We start from the raw sequence: 16,234 nt of genomic DNA, 5'->3' as shown, positions 1-16,234 counted from the left end.
GTTTCATGCTAACTGCGGGCAGCCAGAGCAGATTGAAGCTTTGGAGATTCATTGCACAGTCGTTGCCCCCAATCATTCAAGATTGATGTAGCTTTGCACAACATATGCTGCGTGGAGACCAACAGAGATGAGCTTGTTTTTCTTGACTAATTTTTGCCAGGAAATATTAATGCTTTCCGATACGAGGGCGGCATATTAATGAAGGTTTTTCTTGTATTTATTTTTGTCTATACCGATAGTGAGGGAAGTTAAAAGCATCCATGTAGATAAAATAACAACAAACAAACCTCTAAAATGCAGCGTGGCTACTGCTGATGAAGGTCATCTACAGTAAAACCATCACAGCGTCAGTGAATAAAGCTCATGTCTTTTGATAGTTTAGCCTAAAATATGCTATTGGGCCTCAAGATATAAAGGTTTTAAATGACCTAAGCAAGATCTGATATGGCTTCAACGCTCACTCTATAAATAAAGTGTCTGGGATAGTTGTTAAACAAGTTTAACTTTATACCCCTCAGCGTCTGTGAAGAGATTAAGCATCCAGAGTTTTACTTTAGAGATTTGTTGTAGTTATAGTATGTGAGCAGATTAAAATAATCTGTCAGATGTCCCGAGGCTTTTGCTTTGAGGCGGTTTTCTAACATATTACAGAAATGTGAGCAAATGACAAAATCCACCGTCTAAAATGCAGAGATGATTCTCCCGTCACAGCAAACACGCACACGCCAGCTCTCTAAATACAGGTTGACCGGTGTGGCCCCTGAAAACAGGAAAACTGTTGAGAGGCTCAGTGCAACACTGCTAAACTCTTAATCAAGGTATGCATGAGTATAGAATACTGTGACAAAAACATGTGCAAAGTACAGAAAAATTGCCTGAGCACGGTCAAAAATACAATTTTGGGGTTTGTCAGGATGTCCTCAAGGCCAAAAGAAAAGGTTAAACGCCAAGGCCCTTCATTTGTGCTCAAACATGTCACAGAGCACTCGAGCTGAGGACATCGGACGCCTTCCCTCCTTTGTGCAACGTTGGCATCGGGTCGTACGCATGAGACAGCTGAGCCAGCAACACTCGTCTATGCAGGTGCACTACGTGTGCAGACCCCGTGGTCCACACACCTGGAGATGAAGAGTACATACTGCCACGCCTTATCTGGACGGACATGTCGACGTGAAGAAGTGGTCGCCGTGCCGACGAGGCGTTTATCCCGCCATATTAAACTCTTTCTGTTTTTTAAAGCAGGCATAACTATTACAGCGACGTCGGAGTGCTATTTACAATAAGAGCGGTGCAATCATGTAACAGACGCCGTATGAAAAGATGACTGTTTTCAGACTTCTCATTTCTTATATAATCATACAATGAACGTTTTAATAAAGGTTCATTATGTTTATCCTGTTCTAACCTTTTTCTCTTATTGAAAAAAAAGATCCCTCTTGAATTGTGTTTAGTTTTTTTCCTTCATCCCACAAGTAGCATTACTTCCATGCGACATTGGATGCTACAAGTGCTGGCTGGTGAAAATGACGCGGGAACAGTGAGGCTCTCACACTGTGTTTCCAAAACAGAGGAAAAGCAAGGCAGTCGGAGAGGGATTGTTATTTGGGCGGGGCGTAACATTGGGGGAGATTGAAATCGGTCTGAGGCAGCGACAAGCGGTCGCGTCTCCCTGCCACCCAGTCTGACGGCAGGCCGAGCCGGCTCGCTGCACTCAAATGGGGGAAGTGGACTGTTTTTTTTTTTTAAACTTTCAGCGCCGTTTTTAACATGACTTTTTTTTCTTCTTTTTTTCTCTTTGAGTCTGTTCCCCTATTTGCACGCCTATCCCGTCTTTTTTTAAACCAAACACTTGTGTCAATAAACGCATGTGTTGTTTGTTAAGTATTCTTCTACATCCTGACGCGGTCTTTTATTTCCCCTTTCCCGGGAAACGAATCATTAAACTGGGGCTCCGTATCTCTCGCGTCTTCTATCTCCGTCTTGTCCTTTTTCCTATCTGTGTTTTTTTTTAATCCCCTAGCTACTTACTTACTCTTTCCCCACATCTTTCCTCTGAACCACTTATCTGCTCTTTGACAGTCACATAAATGTGTCCCCCCCCCCCCCCCCCCACTCCCTTACTGTCTCCATGAATCAGTCTTTATGAATTCTGTTATCTCTGTTTGTCCGTCCGTCTGTCTCGCTCTCCTTCCCCCTCCGTCAGACGGCCCTCCCTTCTTCTCCAGCGGCTCGCTAATCACTTTTGTGCTTTTCCTTCGGCCCGTGGAGGGAGACTCTGGGGTGGGCAGAAATGCAGCAGGAGGTCTGCTAGTTAACATCACGCAGCCGGGCCTCCCCGCTGGGAAAGTTGTTGCAGATGGGAGGCATGTTCAACACCACTTCCCTGCCAGGAAACGTCGGGGACATAGCGGATAAAAATCGAATAACACAAAGACTTCAGTCGGACGCATAGATCATTGTTTGTTTCCAACTGCTGCGCGCAGCTTAAGTGGTTAGCCGTTATTGTGCTCGCGATTCTAAATTGGCCTGGAGATATGGAAAATCTTCTTGTGAATTGATCTTAAACAATTTGCTGTGACGAGCAGCTCCCGCTGACCAAGGCAGAGAGCTCCCACTTCTTGGCGTCGCTTTAAAAAAGTGCCTTTAAGTGTGTCGCACGTGCCTGTAGTCGCAGTGCTCGGACGGACGGAAATGTTTATGTTTTATCGTAAAGCAACGAGCGAACATCGAGGAAGAACTAATTCCACCGCGTCAAAGGCATCTCATCTCCACCGGTATGATCTTGGCACAAACAAATACCACAGCTTAAATGCCTGACTGGATTTAGAGAAATTGTGGTACCATATGCGCTGAGAGATAAACCTGTACGCTGGACCGAAACAAACGGCTGACAGTTGTTTTTTTCTCAACACAATTAACCTCACGGGGAGGCAGTGTAGTGAAACTAAGACCGGGGTGATGCTGTCCGCTTTAAATGGCGCCCGACAGGAGCCTTTCCAGAGACCACGGATAAGAAAGAGAGGCCTGACTGCTCCCAGCACATCAGGGATTTTAATATTTAAGGTGCAAGGTGAAAGAAAGGATGAGCTTTTCAAGGTTTAAAAGAGAAAGGCTGTGGGCGATTTTGATGAATAATCCAGAGCTGGTGAAAAGAAGGCACTGATGTCAAATTCCGGGGAAGAATTAGAAGCTGTGGCTGTGCAGCCTGTGGATTTCTAGCCATGCAGGTACTGACACCCGCTTAACACAGTCTCACAAATTAAGCTAAAACTATTACCAAGTAATCTGGCAACAGCAATTGCTTCATCACATCGACCGCTCATGATACAGAATCTCTACAAAAACGAATAAATGCATGCAGGCTAGTGGGCCGCTCGGAGGAAGAATTGAGGTTCCAATTTAGAAATTAGCAGATAAAAAAGTAGAAGTCTCAAAATTGGACATCGTCTTTTGTTTTTTCTGGATCCCTTGGCCATGTATTCAGATATTACGACACACAAAGACAGAAACGACATCTAAACACAGTAGTTATGGCCGACAAGTCTTCAGGTTCCCTAGATTGTGAGCGCAGTAGCTGCTCTACATTCAAACCTCGCTCCAGATAACAGAAGGATTTAATAAGCCTGATATCAAAGCGCTAGGTAACAAAGAGAGCTGAAGTAAGACACAGAACCATTGCCTGCAACTGGCAAAGAGAGAGACATGGGATTTGTTGCAGGCTGCAGGCTATTTCTGATTTACTTTGACTTTTTCCGTGTTCGCGTCTTCTTTTGAGAAACTTTCACATCGTGTCTGCGAACGCAACTGCCGAGGTTTCCATTAAACAAACAAACCTCAAATCGAGGCGGATTTTGCGGCGCCTTGCTCACTCCGGGAGCCTTCCGATTTGATTTCGTATGGAGCGCACTCCTGGCCGCGGTGAGTCACGCCTGATGTTTGTGCGTCATTTGTTCAAACAACAACAATGGTGGCAACCCCCAGGAGACAAAAGTCAGAGAAAATGACAAATTAATGTGACAAACATGAACTACATAATCACAAATACGCAATGCCAGAGACGGAGGAGCGTGTACGTGTCACGGCGATATTCAGATCAGCGCTTCAACACTTCGACACACACAGTGCACAGGGTCAGAGCCCCCCCCCCCGCCCCCCGCTGTCACGGCTCTCTCTGCAGCATCTTCTCCTGGAGAGGAAGTAACTCAAATATCTGCTTGAAGGCTCCACCAGCAGCCGGTGGGACCGGTCAAGGCCATATTGTGCTTTGACGCCGAAGACGGTTTGAGGGAACGGGGGCGTTTCTCTGTGCGCGCGATCACATCGGACCGGGCCAACTTGCCTCATCTAAAAGCAAGTTTGAAATGCCAGTTTATGTTGGTAAACGCGGGGTGTGAAAACGGTTATTTGGCCCTGAAGTGTTCGTTCCAGCTGCAAGTGCATCATTGGAAAGTGAACGTGGAGACGCTTATATTACATAACAGGACGTTCATTTCGCAGTCTTTCACGGCGTATATGGAGTACTACTTAGAACAACGTGAATATCTATTCAGAAATTCATCGTAATTGGCACTTAGGTGCAGTTTGTCAAAAACGTCATAGTTAAAGAAAAAAAAAAAACCCTATTACCAAAAATATTGAAGATATTTGCACAAAAACGAAATAACCAAATACATCAATTAGCATTGTGTTATTTATTGGAGCCATGTGACCGCCCCAGATGCCAGATTACCGCAGCGAAGTGAGACCCAAACACCCCGAAGCTGCAGTGCAGCGCGGCGTTAAGAGCGCGAGGCAGGATTATGGCCTGAGGGCACAGCGATAGTTTCAGATCCCTTTGCCCCGTCACAGGGATTACAGGTTTGAATTTGATATGGATAGCCACAGGCAACCAGTGCAGGGGGGTGTTAGATGGGGGGGGGGGGGGGGCAACGGAGCGGAATCATATGTACACGTCCCACAGGTCTTTCAATAAAATATTCCACTTTTAAAATCTGAACAACTACACAGACAATTGCTTCCCAAGATCAATCAGACGTTCAATAGTCCGATTTGGAGTTGTGTGTTTTTATTTTACTTTTATTCAGTTTGTATCAATGGATTTATTCCCACAATTTATCAGAAATATAGTGTACTATATAATCTCTGAGCTGTTGGGAGTATAATACATCATCCAAACAACTATTTTGCATACAACCTCTCTACAGATCAGCAGTAAAACCCAATTTAGAGTGAAGGAAAAAAATAGTCTTCAGTATGAAATTAAGGGCGAGATTAACATGTGCCTTTGAACTTTGGGTTGACAGGAATATGCTCCGGGGGGCCTGTTGGCTGAGCTTATTCCCTTTTCAATGTTTTAAATCCCAGTGGCAGAAACATCTAAGCGTTCAAAAACACCAAATATCAGCGAGCGCACTCACCGCCGGCTGCAGCCGAGATGCACAGAAGAAGTCGCACCACGTGACCTTCCATCGTCTTTCCAGGTGACGTCGGGAGGAGTCGGTGGAAGCCGGGTGGAGGTCGGCGGGCGGGTGAAGCTTCTCCGGCAGATGCTGAAGAGTCCTCTAGTGGCGGGAGCAGCAGGGACTGTGGCGCCGGAACAGGTGAGACAAGGTCAGTCTTTAGAGAGCAGAAAGGTGAGGGGAAGAAGAAGGAAAAAAGGGGGGGGGGGGCGATCAATGAGGAGATGCTTGGGCTGATTAGGATGTGACGGGCAGCCAATCTCACGCATGTCACTCACATGGCCAAGGTCGAAACAAGTGGCGAAAGCACATCTCATGTTATCAAAAAGCAGCAGCAAAAAAACATCACTAAGATGAGTTGGTTACTTTCATGCACGCTCAGGGAGGAATGTTGCATAAATGTTTTAGATTCCTTCAGTGACTTTTGGCTGCTGAGACCATCCCATGATGATCGTGTTGGTGGTGCACAAAGAGGGGTCTGAACCCCCAGAGGTTATCTGCTGGTCACTAATTCCAGGAAGCACTACGGCATCGCTTTCTTTAAATAAAATCACAATGCCGAGATCAGATAAGCGGGAGGCTGCTCGTGTTGTACGATTCATATGGAGGGAAAGGAAGAGCCTGTGTAAACTGTTTACTCGCCTCCGAACGGGAAACGCTCGCGTTACTTCTGACTTACTGCGAGAGACAAAGTGCCTTTTTTAAATAGCAGCAGTCTTCTCTGAAAAGTGAAGGTTTTTACAAAATCCGCAAAGGGAGTTAACCGGTGAGAACAAAAATATGAGTCCGCCAATAAACACCAATGAACTGTTACGGGTGGAGTTAAACGGTCATAAGTTACAGACGTAAAAGCGGCTTTTTGAATCAGAACTTTGAAGAAGAATTTAAAATATTAAATGTTAAAGCACCGCCGCGCCGTTACTTGACTTGACAAAAAACAGGCATATTCCGGACTACATGTTCCTGGTTAAAGGAAAGCGCATGAATACATCACTGCCTTCTGGGCCACCGCAGAAATAACATCCCCCCCCCCCCCAAAAAAATGTCCATGTGGAAATAAAACAGACTTACAACAAAGTTATGAAGCAGCCAACTTACTTCTCGGCTCGCGGCGGCTTCCCTGAATAAAGTCGCCTTTATAATCCACGCGCGGCCGATGTGACGACGTCCGGACTTTCCCAAGTTAGAGCCGGCGGGGCGGCGCGGGCTGCCTTTTGTACCCCCCCCCCCCTCTCCCCTCCCCACCTTTATACCCCAGCCTCCACCCTCCTCCACCCTCCGGCCCCCGTCTCCCTGTTCGCTTCCTGGTGACACGAGCGGCGCTGCTCCTTTCATGGCATTGTGTCTTAAACACGGGGTGTAATCGGGGTAATTGTTGAGCTACGTGACTGTGATGCTGTTCCACTCTTTTTAATTTAGTCTCTAGTTTAATATTCCTTTAGTCTCTGGGCCGTAGTGACCCTTTCGTTACACACGTTGCTATGACAACTTTGCCTTTTCGATTGGTGCTGTTTAGCACATCTCCAACGTTCAGGGTGATATTGCTATATAAAAAAAGTCAACATTAATTCACACTTAATAAAATGCAAAAATAAGTTGTGCAATGTTATTCGGCAATGTATAAAAAGTTAACACACGTTTAATAAAAAGACAATCTTTGCTCAATTAGAAAAACAACTGATGTTGTGTTATTTTTATTTTACCCGTAGTGCAAATAAAATTCCTAAATTGTAAATGTACAATACTGCAGTGGTCAGCCACCAGCCAAAAATAAATTGCAATAAAAAAAGCCCAGAGCGATGTTCTTGCAAGTGTATATGTATGTTTTAGTGACATGTAATCATCATCGGTTGATTCCTCCTGGTGAAACTTGGAAAAAATGAGAACAAGCTAACGTTTCCTTTTTGAAGGAACAGCCGTTTAAAAACAGCACAACACACCACTAGTACTGTGTGAGGAAGAATTGAGTGAAACAAAGAGTAGACATAACATCCTTTCTCCTCCTGAACAGACTCAGAGGAGTCGTTATCCCGTGAAATCAACTCTCCACACAAAGTCCATTGGCAGAACCAAGGAGTACGAGTGAATGAAACATATGCATGGACTAGTGTTCAACAACAAGGCCTCCAAAGCGTTTAGAATAGAAAAACTATCTCTCTGATTTCACCCCCCGTGTGCGTCATGTGCAGTGACCTCTCTCCCTCCATCAACTTCCATTCTATATTCAGTACAGAAACTCACTTCAATTTGTTGCTAATCCTGATACTCGAAGGGTAAAACAGTTGAAAAGGAGTGTTTGAAGTCTCCTTTACTATGCATGGAATGTGTGATTCACTCAAGAAACTGGAATTGAAGAAGTGCTGACAAAATAAAAAAACAGCGTGTGACAGATTCGGTGAAATATGGGGAGTCACGAAGGTGCAAAGTAATTTTAAAGTGTTGTCCCAGCTAGTGTCATGCCTCCAATTCCAAGTTTATTGGAAGCCGAACCGCGTGTAACCGCGCAAGAAAAAAGAAAATCAATATTATTTTGTTCAGGACGGTTTCCAGTGTATTAATACCCACTTGATTTAAGCACTAAACGGCTCACTATTAGCACGTAATTCCCACCTACAGGATGCTGTCAAAAAAATATACCCACCACAATCATTTTTAAATGGATCTCAATGGGCACTCCAACCGCAGACACTCGACAGGCCTAATCTAGTTAATCCATGATTGACAATCACGAGTGCTTAACAACTAATTGGACTAAACGCACATGTTTGAAGTGCTGAAATCCCATGGTGCACTGCAACAGTCCCACTGAGCATCGAGCCCCCCCCCCCCCCTCCCCGTGGCCTCGGTGACCTCGCCTCGACCTCGTTCCTCCGGACACTAATGGGTCGTCGTGTGCCGCATCGGGACGGCGAGCATCCAAGGAATTCATGGCACATCTGAGGCTGACGCTTCTACAGTAGCCCTCTCTTTCTCCCCGGCTTCCCTTTTTTTCTCTTTTCTTATTGGAGCCTCCCCTCTTCCTCCTCCCCCCCCCCCATCCCGGACTCTTCAGCCCAGTGTTTCAATAACAGGAAACAATCGGCCACCGTCTTTCATCACAGGTTGACGTTGGTTCCCGCGCGGTGCCACCGGGTCTCTGTGGTGCCAGTCAGCCGGCCGGCCAGTCAGCCGGCTGGCCGGCCCTCCGCAGTCTACAGCTAAGGAGGGACAGAGGAATAAAGAGTATGAGCCAGATGACTCGTTTCCTTATCGTCCTCCGGTGGGGGGCCCCGGGGGGGGGGGGGGGGGGGGGATCTGACGCATTCACTTGCAGCTGTAATATTAGAGGCCGAACCTGGATGAATGGAGGTGTCTGTCGGCCCCTGCAGAGTCATTTAAAGCTGCTTTTTATGTTTTTTTTCATAACTCGTCAAAACTAAAAGCAGCCGGCGTAACGTCATAAGTGGCTGGTCCCCCGGCTTATTTTACACGGGGGCCACAACGCCGCGTGTAATTGTCCCTGACAGGCTAAAAAGGGATTTTTGTGTCAGTAAAGCAGCCGTGTTTCAAGCTGTGAATGTGCCTCCGCCCCTTGGATGGATGGCTCACTGGTAGCCCGGATCATTCCCATAAGACACTGCATAAAGAAGTACAAGTATTCCTAGCAGCCTTTCTAACTCATAAATATTTCAAGGTTCTGTTTTTCTTTATTTTTGTACGCTCGTCTTACACAATGCTTTGGTTTCTGCTGTGTGTGTGTGTGTGTGTGTGTGTGTGTGTGTGTGTGTGTGCGTGCGCATATGTTCTGCAGCCGTAACACATACCACAGTAATAATCTTAGCCTCTGCAGCGACAGTAAGCGCACACGTTTCTGTAGCTTCTATGTTTTTTAGGTTGCTATTATCTGCCTCGAAGCTTCTCATGGAGGGTTACGTTTTCAAATGACCTTTTGAACAAATTTCAAAGATTTAACCTTTAACTCTGACAATAGAGTGAATTCATTTGTTGTAACTTATTTATATAAATCTGGGTTGTTTGACGATATCGGTCCAGTTGTTTGTGAAACTGTCATGCAACTTTTATTCTATTTGTTAGCTTGTTTAATGTTTTAATGTTTCAATCAATGTTCTTATTTGTTTTTTAATGTCCTTTTCTTTTGCCTTATGTTTTGGGGCTTGTAATACTTTTATGTGAAGCGCTTTGAATTGCCTCGTGGTTGAAATGTGCCAGACAAATAAAGCTGCCTCGCCTTAAACATCTACGGTCGACAGTTCCATTCCAAAATGTAAAATGCACTGATCATCTACTATTTTTGGAAGATCTAAAAGTTATCACACTGTCCCGACCCTTTATTGTTCCTCTATTATTCCTTCATATTTTGGCTTCATTTTGATTTAACGATGCTCAGATGATCATTTGGAGAATTTGAAAGTCCTGCAGAACTAAGTATACCCACGTGATACGTCACAGCCCTCCGCCGCCTCCATTCGCAGACATGCGTCTTGTCATTTCTTTCTCCCCGTGCTACGTGACCGCCATCTCCTTTCCTCCTCTGTGCTTTGTACCTTGTCATGAGGTAAAAATGCAGCATTCCTAGCATTCAAGCAGCATCCTCTATGGCTTTATGAAAGTGCTCACCGACGCCTTTTTTCTCTTGATTGACTTTCCGATGGACACATCCTGTCCCCCTTTCTGGAGCAGTCTTCCTCTTCCTCTTCCTCATCCCCACAGTGCAACAACGAGCAGAGCTCTCCTTTGAGGATACACCGGATACCTGTTGCCGTGTTTGCTTGGCTAGCTGCAAGTGTGTGTGTGTGTGTGTGTGTGTGTGTGTGTGTGTGAGGAAGGTGATAGGTAAAGGAAGACATGCTGGTCATCATGGGCTCAAAGGAAATGTTATTAGAACCGAAGTGAACAGTGGATTTCGCAGCGTGTCCGGCATCCTGTTGTGTCTACTTGCTGCAGCACCTTGGCCGTGTCGCGTGAATAGCAAAGCGTTTTTCCTTTCAGCCTTTGATGTGTTTGTGTACGTGCTTGTCCAGGATTACTTCTATTGTCAGTCGGCCCGCGGTGAAATAGTGTAGAAATATAAGACTGCCTGGGGAGAGAAAATGCATCTATTACAAAACACAGCAGCAGCTAGTAAACTAATTCAGGTAATATTGTTTTTTTCATGTCTTTTAATTTTCTTTTTTACCTTTTTTTTTTACATACACCACATTGTACACCACTATTTTACATGTGTGCATCTTGATGAAAAATATATATATTTCTCTGCTTTGAATGTTGCTATAAATGGATTAATAGAAAATAATGCATTGTGTTTGAGAAAAGCACATCTCGAAGTGCTGTGATTGTAAATGTACACAGTCGGCCCACAGTAGTTGATCTCTGCTGTTGCTGAGTGACTATTGCTTTCCCGTGAACGCTGCCTCTATCCGGTCGGGAAGTAAGATCGTGTAAAAAGGTGATCACAGCGGGATCAGGGTGTCTTTACGGTCCGTCTGTACACAGTTTCCTCTGCTTGGCACAGAACAGAAAGTGTACTTATAGACACAAATGGATTTTCCAATGCTGCTTCAAGCAGATTAATTCCTCAATCATTTTGTTTCCTTTGACCAAAAATGAGTATTAAATTAGTCGTGATGTGCCGGTATGAAAGTTCTACTGATAAAAAATAAATTTAAAAAACAACAACAACAACAGGACACAGCTGATCTAGTTATGTTGCTTTACTTCAGTGCATCAATCGCCTTGGAGACTTGGTTGAAGACCTCATCCACCGGGAGCTCAGAGTCGACCTGGAGATCAACAGAGTACACGTTTAGATGTTCCAAACCGCGCACGTTCAAATGCAAACCCGGGCGTAACGCACCTTCCTGACGATGCCGCGGCTCTCGTAGAAGGCGATGACCGGCTCGGTGGCTTTGTAGTACAGGTCCAGGCGCTTCTTGATGGTCTCCTCGTTGTCGTCGGAACGCCCGCTGGTCTCGCCGCGCTTCATGAGCCTCTTGACCATGGTCTCTCCTTTTGCGTCCACGTACAGCAGCAGGCAGGGTTTGCCGATCTGGGGTAGATGAGAAGATAAGTTTCCTTTTTTGTTTGTTTTTTTATGTGTTCTGCTGGGGATGCGTTACAGAGCAAAAACCTCCAGCCTGCTCCTCGGCCGTACCTTCTTCTCGAACTCCTCGCCCTGCTTCACCTCTCGGGGGTAGCCATCAATAAGGTAGCCCTTGGACACGTCGGCCTTGGCGATCATGGCGTCCTTAATCATGTCTAAGACCGTGTCCTGAAAACGGAGCCAGAGCATTACGATCGACCTTCGCAATAACACGCCTCTTCTGATGGAAAATACACTGGGTTGCTTGTTTATTACAGTTCCTCCCGATTAATATCAAGGAGAGAGCGCTAAATAACAAAAGCGCCTCCACGTGTGTTACAGTTAAACGGCACCACGAACTACATCCTCCTAAAGGATCGTACATCAAGTTGACTAATCACCTCTATGATATCAGCAGAAACGGAGCGTTTTTAAACTCTTGTGAAGTGAATGCAGGAGTGTCCCCCCCTTCCTCTCTTACCAGGGGCACCAGCTCTCCCTTCTGCATGATGGCCTGGAGCTGCTTCCCCCTCTCGGAGCCCGAAGCCACTTCTGCGCGGAGCAGATCCCCAGACGACAGGTGGGTGTAGCCGTACTTTGCCACTACCTTCTCACACTGGGTGCCCTTTCCTGAGCCGGGCCCACCTGGAGGAGACGGACGGTTAGCCGTGGTGTAGCACAAAGGGAGAGTGGCGGTGGGGTTGTTGTTGTTGTTTTTTAGCAGTATTTCAATGTGTTTTGTTGCTAAATGTGGCAAAAATGCTGCCGTGATGTTAAGGCTACTCACCCACAACAAAGATGATCTTTGCATCTTTAATTTTGTCTGAAACGAGCGTAATACAAAAACACAACACATCTGAGTTCAGCGTTTTTTTCCTCCAAACAAACAAAACAAAATTCACGAGTAATTCATTTTGGAACGAACCATCTCGACGGTCAAATGTGGAGGACTGGACTTGAGTTGAATCAGCTGTACATATGGAACTCATTCTGAGTTGAATTACAGTGTTTCCCGGGTCCTCTAGCCTGCTTTGACTGTGCTGGAATGCTACTTACCCAAACAGTGTTGCTGTGGTAACTGTTGTCCCCTAATGCTATTCAAATCAGGCACAACTGTCTACAAGGAACAGGGAATATGTGACTTATAAGTTGAAAGTGAAACCGAAAAACAACTAAACGTTTTCTATAATCTGACCTGTATATGATGATGTGTACAGCTATATTATGTAGTTATCTAAATCATCCAACGTTTTGTTATTAATTAAATGTGTTGTCATAACACTTTTTTCAAACAAATATCATGTCTAAGTGTCATAGTAGCGTCATAAAATACAAAATTGGAAACTACACTGTGATGTAGAAAACCACCACAAGAGGGCAGTAGAGTCTAAGATATTACAAAAAGTCTGCGTGGGCTTTTCCTTAACTCAGTACATCATTAATCACTCATCACCTCCTACATGATTTATTAATTACCTGCCATTTTGTCACGTTGGATGAATATTTTCCTTCAACTAAAAGACAGAAAAGGAAAAAGAAGAGCAAATAAGTGAATGCAATGCAGCAGATATTTGTATTTACATTCAGAGTCTGTACAGATCAACTTTCTGTATTTTTGGGGTCCATGTAACTAAGTCAAAAAGCTCAATGGCCCTTTGTGTCATGTAATACTGAAGCACTAACACAGCAGCTTACGCCGTACAAACATAAAAGCATTTTTTAGAACTGGAGCCGTGAGTAATTGTTTTATTAATAGAGACTTACCGATGTGGCCTCACTCCGCTTACAGAGAGCACATTAATACCGGGCAGCTTTTCCAATGTGTCTCAACACTGATTAAACGCATCCAAATCCAAATCCGATCGAGACAGGAGGTGCCTGTTAATTCCGTGTTAACACTACTGGACATATCTCAGAAGGACAAATGCCGCGTGATTTCCTGTTTACACGTCTTGTCCGAGGGAGGAGGCGACCGAGGGAGTCATTGGGGCCGGCATGTGTAAATAGAAACCTTCACCAAGTGCTTGCCATGTGCCCATGTGCCCGTGGTTGATGATGAGAGTGTTTGAAAGAAGTGACTTTAAATAACTTTTGAGAGTTGGCTCAACAGGTGGTGCCTATATTACAAAATAAGCACCACGCTAAGCCTCCGTCTGCGGCGACTACACCAAGACGTCGTGCAGGCCGAATATGACGACGCCTCAGCCGAAATTGTGCTCTCAAGTTTCGAATTTCAACGTATGTCACCTGTAAATCTGAAATGTGCGGATTGCATACTAGGATTGCATACTAGGCCAATAGCTCTATTCACCCTGCAGTAACCATTCCGGTTCGCCCAGCGGGTTGCATCAATCTTGAAACACATGTTCATCAAGTAACCTGAGAAGTTGCAGGTCTGAGTTTTGTGAATGCAGATTTGTGACAGTCGGGGGGAAAGGGCCCGACGTCTTGGGTTGCATGGTCACCAGGGAGGAAAGAACACATTGCATGCAGTTTGTGCAGTATTAAAACAATTTAAGCATCACAGTGGGATTTTTAGATTTATTATCAAGTCTATTCTACACCCGGCATGTTTGTCTTAGCCCTACCCTACTAGGTACAAACAGGGAGTGTGACAATAGATTAGATTAAAACCAGACTTGAATTTGGCCTGGCGACAAACGTGGCTGTTTGTTCACTGCCACATACGTGCTTTTTGAACAAATCTGTCACGTGCCAGATTGACAAACAAAACGGGTGAGTATTCTCCCTGCAGCTGGACTGCAGCTGGAGAGGGAACAGGGAGTTGTATTACACTGAACATGGTCCTGATGACTTACGCACATTACATAGTTCGCAATTAAGTGATTTCTCTAAGCATACTTCACCAAATGCTAGCGGGTTGTTCTCTGATTCGCACATGCAACACTCCCCAGCGCCAGCTGCTGCTTCTCATGTGTCCAGTTCTATGACCTTTTAACCGTCTGGTCCGTGTAAATGTCACCGCCAGGATGACACCGGAGTTGGCAACCGAGTCTGATTGGGAGTCCCTCTATGGCCTATTATGGTCCCGTCTTGTGGGTCCCCTTTTTCTGTGGCTCAGGAGTTCTGGTTCTAACCGAGTGCAATTACCATTACATGGCTCTCGGTGTGTGTGTGTGTGTGTGTGTGTGTGTGTGTGTGTGTGTGTGTGTGTGTGTGTGTGTGTGTGTGTGTGTGTGTGTGTGTGTGTGTGTGTGTGTGTGTGCATTCAAAACTGCATGAAGTTGTGGAGCGAGCTGTACGGTTGTGGTAGATCGGTATCAGTACTGGAGTTCGATGTGGCAACATGTTTGAACTCGACTTTGTAAGATCAGGTCCATATTGCTTCCATTTCCAGTAATCAATTTATGAATCTCTCACTGTAGAATTAGCATGGTATCATGGGACTGAGTGCGCTGTTTGTGCACAATAAAACATTTAATGTGGAGAGCATTTCAACGTGATTATCGTAATTCTACCCGTGACTTGAAATGTGGAGACCCTCGAATCCAAATGCCAGTCCCCCCCCCTCATGTCTTATTACGGATTTTTAACATTTGGACCTGCTAAAAAAAGCCTCAGCTGTTAAGTAACAGCGTGTCACCCATCCTCAAAAAGCGCCGGGGGAACGAAGCTCTCACTCTCTGCCTGTAGAAGCAACCGGAATAACAAAAACACAAGTAACGAGCACGTGATCAATAAGCGCAGTATCTCTGCAAACGAACGGAGCGTACTGTCCCTTTAAGGGGACACGGGGGGGACCCTGTGACGTCAGTGCGGGGGGGGCGGTATTCCATTATGTCCGTGAAAGGATGGAGCAAGCCAGCGCTGTCCCCGTCTGCTGTGGCTCCTGTGGACTTTTTATATCAATCAATAGCACTCAGCCACTGACCCGTCGTTAACGGGCCGGTACCGGGACCAGCGGAATGAACCGGCTGGCCGTTAAACGAGTGGAGGATAAACATGTTGTTGGGAGGGCGAAGGCGAAACCATCTGCAATGAAATGTCCTCGGGAACACAGCGAAGAACCAATGACGGCAGTGCCTCACAGAGGGACATCTCCGCAGTCCCTCTGTTGGACAACGTCAACCGTTTTACACGAGAGGCTCCAGACACCCGATGACAGTTTAGTTACAATCTGATAATAGCTGTCAACACACACGCACACACACACACACACACACACACGTCTCCGTGTGTCGCTCCCTCTGACAGTCGCACTCCGGTCCCTGTCTCTCCGCGTCTCCTCCGCGGAGCCTTTGTCCTCTGTACTGACCTCTCTGTCCCGCCGTGTCTCCGGATCCCAGTGAAGGGGCCGCAGTCCCCGGATCCCCGTGTGCGTGCGGTGCGGTGCGTGTACGCGCGTGCCTGTCTGCACAAGTCCTTCTGCACGGCGGCCCTCCCGCCCCCTTTGCGATGCCTTTTTATAGCTCAGCTGATCCTGCTCAGCTGGCGTTGCATTCTGGGTAGGAGAGAGTGAGAGAATGGCTGCAAGGTGGAGACGTGCTGATGGACAAGAGGAGGAGGCGGGAGACGGAAGAGAAGGCCAGCGAGTCTTTAGTCGTGCACGTTGTTTTACATTTTACATTAACCATGCGACGCTTGTTTGGCTCTTATGGAAAGGAGGAATATGATGTCACGGCACGTTTTTAGTCATTCTAGGAGCCAGGAGTTGTTTCATTGACAGAAAACTAAT

The 16,234-nt window shown here is 45.9% G+C and overlaps 2 protein-coding genes across 7 annotated transcripts in view; both read right to left on the bottom strand.

Moving 5' to 3' along the window:
• Positions 1 to 6,908, bottom strand: part of eng (endoglin) — a 29,082-nt gene extending 22,174 nt beyond the window's left edge. The window contains exons 1-2 of one of the 4 annotated variants that reach the window (XM_040197127.2): positions 6,558 to 6,908; positions 5,418 to 5,616 (exon numbers count right to left, since the gene is read on the bottom strand). In XM_040197127.2, coding sequence (XP_040053061.2) covers positions 5,418 to 5,616; positions 6,558 to 6,794 — 436 coding nt within the window. In that variant the 5' untranslated portion in view covers positions 6,795 to 6,908. Of the gene's footprint in view, positions 1 to 5,417; positions 5,617 to 6,530 lie in introns of all 4 variants that reach the window. The other 3 variants (XM_040197128.2, XM_078088160.1, XM_040197129.2) reach the window with 3 other exon arrangements.
• A 4,247-nt stretch (positions 6,909 to 11,155) lies between these two features.
• ak1 (adenylate kinase 1) lies at positions 11,156 to 16,053 on the bottom strand. 3 transcript variants are annotated; one of them, XM_078088159.1, is made up of 7 exons: positions 15,815 to 16,053; positions 13,015 to 13,052; positions 12,326 to 12,361; positions 12,020 to 12,183; positions 11,611 to 11,727; positions 11,314 to 11,505; positions 11,156 to 11,239 (listed from the first exon to the last, which is right to left on the bottom strand). In XM_078088159.1, the coding sequence occupies exons 2-7, from the start codon at positions 13,019 to 13,021 to the stop codon at positions 11,171 to 11,173; spliced, it is 585 nt and encodes a 194-aa protein (XP_077944285.1). In that variant the 5' UTR covers positions 13,022 to 13,052; positions 15,815 to 16,053; the 3' UTR covers positions 11,156 to 11,170. The 3 variants fall into 3 exon arrangements, with proteins under 3 accessions (XP_077944285.1, XP_040053075.2, XP_077944284.1); XM_040197141.2 differs by lacking the exon at positions 15,815 to 16,053 and adding an exon at positions 13,303 to 13,583; XM_078088158.1 differs by lacking the exons at positions 13,015 to 13,052; positions 15,815 to 16,053 and adding an exon at positions 12,464 to 12,779.
• Positions 16,054 to 16,234: the final 181 nt, after the last annotated feature.

The sequence above is a fragment of the Gasterosteus aculeatus genome, chromosome 14, assembly GCF_964276395.1.
Source record: "Gasterosteus aculeatus chromosome 14, fGasAcu3.hap1.1, whole genome shotgun sequence".
NCBI classification, from domain to species: Eukaryota; Metazoa; Chordata; class Actinopteri; order Perciformes; family Gasterosteidae; genus Gasterosteus; species Gasterosteus aculeatus.
Note: the sequence above shows the minus strand (reverse complement) of the source record. Positions and strands in the feature narration are given on the sequence as shown.

Bases quoted from the DNA above. Each gene is read 5' to 3' on its own strand.
- ak1 (XM_078088158.1), bottom strand. From the start codon at position 12,527: ATGAGTTCCATATGTACAGCTGATTCAACTCAAGTCCAGTCCTCCACA. The intron at 12,362-12,463 runs GTTCGTTCCAAA...CGCTCGTTTCAG, and splicing joins CACATTTGACCGTCGAGATG to ACAAAATTAAAGATGCAAAG. The intron at 11,728-12,019 runs GTAAGAGAGGAA...CTCCGTTTTCAG, and splicing joins AGGGAGAGCTGGTGCCCCTG to GACACGGTCTTAGACATGAT.